The sequence below is a fragment of the Monoraphidium neglectum genome, assembly GCF_000611645.1.
Source record: "Monoraphidium neglectum strain SAG 48.87 unplaced genomic scaffold scaffold00550, whole genome shotgun sequence".
Lineage (NCBI taxonomy): Eukaryota > Viridiplantae > Chlorophyta > Chlorophyceae > Sphaeropleales > Selenastraceae > Monoraphidium > Monoraphidium neglectum.
Window position 1 is genome coordinate 1 of NW_014013078.1, and position 7549 is coordinate 7549.

The following is a 7549-nucleotide window of genomic DNA, read 5'->3' on the forward strand; positions in this document are numbered from 1 at the left end:
GAGGGTGATGGGGCGGCGGCTGTGTGGGGTTGCAGGGTGGTCGGTGTGTGAGGACGATGGGGAGGCCAATACAGCTCAGAGCAGAGGACGCTGATGTGCGCAGGCACAAGAGCGTGCTGCGCCCGGGTCAACCTATCACACAGCCGCTGCACTCTGCACCGCGCAATGCGGACTCTTTGTCCACTGCCAGGGCCGCACCGAGAAGAGCTCTGGCCAAACAGGCGTCGCGGGTTTGATGGCTGCCCTCAACTTGTTCGACAATGCGTCCAGCCCCACCGCTGCCGACGGTCCATGGCCGCTGCCTCCCTGTGCTGCTAATATGGCCTGCCGCTGTTGGGGCACTGCCGCCAGCACTGAGGTCGCCAGGGTCAGGCACGCCACCATTGAGCACAGTACATATTCCCGGCTGGAAGCCATGTTGCCCGAGTGCGTGCAATCCACCGTTCGTGACGCGATGCTTTTAGTGTGAGATCGAGCAGCGCTCAGGACAGTGCACAGGATGGGTTCTCCACATCACAATGTTTACCCAATCGATGAGGCGCAGGGGTGGTCTGTGCAGCAACGATGGTGCTTTCATGCACGCTGTGCTGCTGAGCTGCCGCCGTCATTTCGTATTGGTGCACCTGCCGCATGGTCGTGCTTCGCAGGACAGAGAATGATGGAAGATTGGTGACATTCTCTGTTACATTGTTAGTGGTCGTGTCGGCCGTGTGACGGCGGCTTGAGACACCGCCTCCAGCCGTCACCTGAGCGATCCGCCCGCCACCTGGCCTTCCGGCCACCTCAGCTGAACTGCCCACAACACAACGACCGTTGTACATTCTTGCTGCCTGTTCACATCATGAAATACTTTACAATGCATGGGTGCGTGGTCAGAGCGGTGGTGATATGTAAGTGCTCTGAAGCAGTATAAATGCATTGAAGCACAACGGCTACCAAGCAGGCCACAGTGCCGGTAAGGATGCCATTTCCTCCTTTTCTGCACCCTCCACTAACAATAAGCCCAATTTGGATATGAAGACATTACAACAACATTGACTGCACAGGTGATGGACTCACCCGGCACCTAACTGGATGCTCTTTCGCCGGCCCGACAACGTTGGGCCCGCATGTGCGGCAGGACCAAGGGGACGAAGGTTACTCATCGAAAGTGGCACCCAGCCAGGTGTGTTTTCAAAACGGCAGCAGTGGGCCGCTACAACACCAGCTAGTGCGCATCGACGAATGTGACACACCACAGGGTGTAAATACTTGTGCCCAGCGTGGGAGGCGCGGCCTGCCCGCGACCTCCGCCTGCACCGCAACTCAGCCGGTCGGCCGCGCTGACCTGCTGCAAAGCAAACACGACAGGGGCCCGGCACTTCCAGTACCACAACAGCAGACATGGAGGGCGAGAGTCAGAATTGTTGAAGGAAAGAAACCAATCAGGAATATTATGGAAAATTGAGTGGGCTTGGGATTGAGAACAGACAAGTACGGGAGGCAGCAACTGGGGCGCACACGCGCAGGGCGCAGCGAGCCTGCCTTGACCATTGCGCTCGCACGTCAAGCAACCAATAGGTGAAATTGTCACATTCGATGGCTCGAGTCTCCAAACCAAAACAAAACATGCTGCTGCTGCTGCTGCTGCCGCCGCTGCTGCTGCTGCTGCCGCTGCTGCTGCTGCCGCTGCTGCTGCTGCTGCTGCTGCCGCTGCTGCCGCTGCTGCTGCTGCTGCCGCTGCTGCCGCTGCTGCTGCTGTTGCCGCCGCTGCTGCCGCGGCTGCTGCTGCTGCTGCTGCTGCCTCGTGGGCCGCATTTCTGCCAACCTTGCGAGTTTTGGCTGCGTCAGGGGCGCCCTCAAGCGGACCCGCAGCCGTGCACTGGTTGGCTCCAGGCTGGCAGCTGCCGACAGGAGGTTACTCCCCTGCACGTCTGCAAGCCATGTACTCTGGAAACGCCGCAGACGCCACGCATTTGCGGCCAGGCCCGCAGTGGGCGTCCTCCTTGCAGAAGCACTCGCCGCTCAGCGCGCAGCGAGGCCCGTAGCGCGGGGCCGCCCCTTTGATGATCTTCGTGAACATAGGGGGCTCAAAGATCCCCTGCGGGTCGACGCGATCTTTGATCTCCAGGAACTGGTCAAACTTTGGGTACAGTGCGCGCACCGGGCAGTCCGGGTGCGTAAATGTGCGGTGGTGGTTCTTGCCCCAGTGGGGGTGGCCCATGTACCTGCAGGGGGGTCGGGAGTTTTTGTGCATGACGGGGCTTAGAACAAGGTGGTTGTGTGTGCAAACGGGCTCATGTGTGACTAATGCACTGCGAGTTGCAGTCACGTTTCTCCCACAACCCCTGCTTATGTATACCGTAGTCCTGATGAGCCCAACGCCGCGGACTCTCTGCTACTGCGACCTGCTGACCCCTCCACCCTGAAATTTCCCCTCAATCATGCACGTCTCATTTCCCCATGTACATCCCACAGGGTGCAGCCCAACCAGCCAAACACACACACACACACACACACACATGCTCACAAGCACGCACGTACGCGCGCACACACACACACACACACAGAGAAAACAAGCAAGCAAGCACATGCACCCACGTGCGCGCGTGCTTGCATGTAGACACGCGCGCAATTTGTGCGTGAGCACGTCCACCGCGCCTCAGCAACGCTCACTTGCAGAGCGTCAGCTGCTCCAGTGTCTCCAGGACGTGGCCGTGCTTGATGCCCCATCGCGGGGCTGTCGCCTTTGACGTCATGAAGCTCATCTGCAAGTTCACGGTGCCGTTCAGCCCCGCCGTCGGGTTTATGTAATCGTCGCTGCCGGACCCGAACCTCAGCCAGAAGTAGCCGGGCGGCAGGCATTTGCCGCGGTGGGCCTGCCCCGGCTTCCAAAAGTCCTTCTCCATGACCGCCCGCACGTCTTCCATCCAAGGCGCCAGGTTCCTGATGTCGGTGGTGAAGTGCGTGTCCCACATGGCCAGGTTTGCCTCATCGGCCTCCCAGGCGCACTGGTCGCCGCAGCTGACGGACTGCAGGTAGTTGGTGCCGCCCACGCCGCTGCGCAGCACGCGGCCGGCGGTGCTGGAGGCCCAGCCGTGGGAGATGGAGACCTCCTTTGAGACCATGCACATGACCTCGTCCAGCACCCGCGGGGGAGATGCGTACTCCTGGGTGGGTACGCGGAGTTGGTTCCAGCATCATGTAGGGGCCAGCATTATGCAGGGCCTCATGAGGGTGCATGAACGCTGTTGTTGTGTTAAGGACACAACAGAAAATTCTTGAGCCATCAGCATCCACAAGCAAACACACCGCAGCTGAGCGGCTCGCAAAGAAAGCATCCCAAACCACCCTGGAGCTTGAACACTGTCGCCTGGTTGAGACGCAGCCCCAACTCAAGTACAATATACGTCGAACCCACCTCCCATGTGCGCAGGGTTGTGCCCATCGCGCTGGCTACAAACGCCGGCAGCTCGATGGTCTGCGTCGCGCCAGTGTCCGGTGTGCTGAGCGGCACCTGGCGTGTTGAGATGGGATGCGGATCGAGGTTGCTTGAAGATGTCGTTTTGATGGAAGATCGACCGTGCCGCTCCCCGAGCACACCAATGCACCCCAAGGCAGGGAGACTGGTCCCTGCCAACCACAACTCCTTGAGTCTGCCCCAATTGTCCCCACCTGCACCCCATAACACCCACAGCACACAGGAACTTATCTCGATCAACACTTTGCTCGTTCCCAAACCCGCTATGCCCAATGCTGTCCTCCTCTTGCTATGACTTATTCCCATGCCATCACTACCTCCCTCCCAACCCCGCAAAGCCGCACCGCACTCTGCACTTCACTGGCCCGCGCCGTACACACGTTAAACCCTTGACTCCCTTCTCAGCACACCCCGCCGCGCAAGAATCAAGCCCACCTCACGCAGCCGCACTGCATTGTATCTGTTCATGTCCGGCCGCCACACCACCAGCATGTGCGGCGTCTCCTGAAGCATCTCCAAAATATCAGTCGCGATCGAGGCGTCGCTCTTCTTCCAAACGGTGTCAAACCTCGTGTTGCTGGCCGGCGTGAGCTGCAGCGTGACCTCGGTGACGACGCCCAAGAGCCCCAGCGAGCCGACGATAGCGCGGCCCTCGGGGCTGTCGCGTGTTGAGCGGACGACGGCGCCGCTGGCGTCGACCCAGGTCACGCTGAGCATGATGTCGCTCTGAAGTGGGGTCCGAGGTGCGGGGTTTTGGGGTGTTTCTTTCAAAGGTGGGTAACGACAGCGTGTTTCGGCATCCTCCAAGAAACCATCTGCTGGCGCGCGCTGGCTCCTTTAGCACAGTACACCCGGTGCTGCTGGCGACCTCATCCGCACACTCGGCCCCAGCTCCCACTTGGGTCCCCTCACCAGCCCCCCCTGCCCCAGTCGCCAGCCCCCCATCGAGGCCTCACCAGGCAGCTCTTGCCCCCAAAGTTGCTGCCGTGCGCGCCGGTCAGCATGACACCGCCGACCATCAGGTCCGCAAACGCAGGCGGCGAGCCCAGCGGGACGCTCATCCCCTGCCTCGCCGCCTCGTCGAACAGCTTCTTGACCTTCATGCCGGCCTGGATTGTAACCTGGTTACGCTCCCTGTCAACGGCCAGTGTTCGGTCCATCCGGTCAAGAAGGACGCCGACCGTCCGGCCCGCGGGGGCGCCGAACGGGGAGGCAGAGGGGGCGCCGGGCGCGAAGATGTCGGTGGTGTTACCGGGGCAGGCGAAGGCCGTCGTGCTGTGGAAGAACCTGGTCGCGTAGGGAAGGGGTGGGGGCGTTCAGCGCGTACCAGCGGTGCGGGCGGGAGGGAGGAGGGCCGGGCATGGCTGCGTGCGAGTAGGGCGGGAACAGCAGCGGGCCTCGCGGCTCTGCTGCGAAGCGGGCAGCATAAGCTTATGTTCTTCTGCCACGGCCACTTGCTGCGCAATGCCAGGCCGTCCGGTGGGCAGGATGTATGCGCCAGCCTCCAAAAGGCAGACAGCGTCACCCCTCTGCAGGATCATCCTAACCCATGCACAACAAGCCTGCGTAGTCGTGAGGCTCACTTGTGCGTCGCCCGCACTTTCAGCGACTGGCCTGCTTCGTCCGCCATGCGTATTTGGTCCCGCAGCATAGTGGCCAGCTCCTCGGTCGAGTTGGGCTCCAGCAAAGCCGTCGCTTGGCATGCCAAGTGCCCATACGCGGCGCCGTATGCCTGCCGCGCAATGGGCTTGGCCTGAGGGTGTGCGCGAGGCGCGCAGCAAGGCATCAAACGCGAACTTGCAAGGTGAGTGCTGCGCAGCTGCTGCCGCTTCTGCTCTGCAAGGATCCCCCAGGCCGCTTGCAACGGTAAAAGAAGTTAGACTAGCTGTGCTGTGCGCCAGAGCCAGCTGTCCCCCCCATGCCGGTCCAGGGGTCCGCGCACACCTGCGACAACAGGCTGCAGTGCCCTGCGACCAGCAGCGCCGTCGCAATGGCAAAGCGGCGTACAGCGGCGCTGCGCTGCATCCTGAGTGATTTATGATGCATTTCAATACTGTTACGATGCGCCTGCGCCTGTATGCCCCGCAGCTGAGGCCGGCCTCTACGTCGAGATCGCTGGCAACGCAGCTAATTTGGTCTGAGATAGCATTAAACTCATTCTACCCGTGTTTCATTACGTTGAATGGCGCTCGTGGCGCGAGTCGTGCGGAGCGAGAGCCAATGTAGGTAGGCGTGTGCGCTCGCCGATGTTTTATTTGGGTCACAGTCAATGACAGGGCGTCAAAACTGTCTGCATGTATGCATTCAATGTTTTTGATCACTGTAATATGGTCTTAGGGTAGACCGGCGCGTGTCGCACAACGATCGATGATGATGCCACTCGCAACTACAGCGCACGCGTGCGAACATTGTCAAGATCCCGTGTGATCGGTTAGTTATGTGTTCGGCCTTACACCAGGCTCCGTAGCTGCTCACCGCGCATGTCGGGCTGGGTGCGCTATCGCTCGGCCGAGCACGCAACAAGTCGCACCTGCCGACGGTGATGCCTGACGGCCAGAAGAGCCTTGCAGTTGCAGAGGTTTACCTATATTTCTAGAAGTCAAAGATGGCCATGGAAATTCATTTCAATTACAAACCAGCAAACACCATGCGGATCCTGCAGCTTGCAGTGCGACAGCGTGTGCAGCTGGGGTGCGCAGCTTGGGGCATGCACCTGCAGCTTGGGGGCAGGCACCATCATACCACACACATGACTAATGGATCAATCGGATCAAGACAAGCTCACACAGCAGTCCACGAATCGCCTGAAGCCCTGTTGCAGGGCCACTTTCAAGATCCAGGCAGTTCATTGCAGTAACGCAGCTGGGTGACCTTGGGCCGGCCAGGAAACAGAAAGCGGGGTTTGAAAGCGCAGCACGGTGACTGCCCAAGGCCATCTCGCGAACACGGTGTTGCAGGAACAACAATGAGCAAGAAACAGGCACAATTGCGGCACCCCAGTCAACTGCTGCAGCGCCACGGACATGGGTGGCTGAGCATGGCGTAATCAGTCTCAGGCAGGGTGACGAGCTTTATCGTTTCAACAGCGATTCAAAAAAGCACTTCTACCTATTAAGAGTCACTAAAGCTGGCGCATCAGCCGACCGCGCGTGTGGATTCACAGGGTATGGCAGGCTTGAAGGGAATGCACAGGGCGCGCCCAGCGGCTTGTAGAAGCTTGTGTGGGTCAAAAGCAAGACGCGACTTGCGAATCGGGGCTGTGGTGGGGGCGGTTGACCGTACACGTGTTGAAAAACCAAGCCAAACAGGCGGGTCTCGGCCGCCGCCGTGCCCCGTTACTCGACACCATGGCGCCCCCGTGTGAGCGGCTGCGTGCATGCGCCCCCGTGCACGACAGCACGCGCTTTGTGCGGCGGGTCTTCACGCGGCTTGTTGGCAACCTTAAGGACTGTCAGCTGTCAGCACCCCGGACAATCACTTGCCGATGGGGAGCAGCAGTCTCGCAAGGCCGCTGGGCTTGCCGTTGCGAGCAAGCTCGGGGTCCCAGTCGGCCGGCGGCTTGCAGACCTTGAACTCTGGCAACGCGTAGCTGGGCACGCACTTGAACTCGGGGGAGCAGTGCTCGTCCGTCTCGCAGAAGCACCTTGCGAGAGGGAGTCCCAACAAACAGGTGGGTACAGCAGGGGGTCAGGATTGGCCAGCAGTGGTCACGGCTGTTCACAAACCTGATCAGAGCCTTCAACTTGACAACCACCACTCTCGCCTGCTCTCTATGCCCCAAAGACGCGACCAAACAAGATTCGGCATCGCCCTGACAGGCAGCTCCGTAATCTGGCAAGAGCATCGCTCACTCATAGTCAGTGGCGCAGCCAGGGTAGTATTTGTAGGGCTCCTGCTTGACCAGCTTGTTCCACAGGGGCGGCGCAAACACGCCCTTGGGGTCAACCTTGTTGACCACGCGCAGGAACTGGTCAAACTGGGGGTACATTGGGCGCACTGGGCACCGTGGGTGCGTGAAGGTGCGGTCCCAGTTTTTGCCGACGTGGGGGCGACCCTTATACCTGGTGCAGAGTGGCAGGTGGGTGGGGG

General features: G+C 60.4%; 2 protein-coding genes across 2 annotated transcripts in view; both read right to left on the reverse strand.

Moving 5' to 3' along the window:
• Positions 1–1928: 1928 nt before the first annotated feature.
• Positions 1929–5111, reverse strand: MNEG_4091 (hypothetical protein; the record flags this gene model as incomplete). Its single annotated transcript, XM_014047428.1, has 6 exons — positions 1929–2207; positions 2656–3149; positions 3401–3496; positions 3896–4186; positions 4417–4747; positions 5044–5111. Coding segments are annotated over 6 exons (1559 nt in total), but the record flags the coding sequence as incomplete, so codon positions are not given.
• A 1823-nt stretch (positions 5112–6934) lies between these two features.
• Positions 6935–7549, reverse strand: part of MNEG_4092 (hypothetical protein) — a gene marked incomplete at both ends in the record, with an annotated part of 4742 nt that continues 4127 nt past the window's right edge. The window contains 2 exons of the mRNA XM_014047429.1: positions 6935–7103; positions 7312–7521. Of these exons, the coding sequence (XP_013902883.1) occupies positions 6935–7103; positions 7312–7521 (379 nt within the window). The remainder of the gene's footprint in view (positions 7104–7311; positions 7522–7549) is intronic.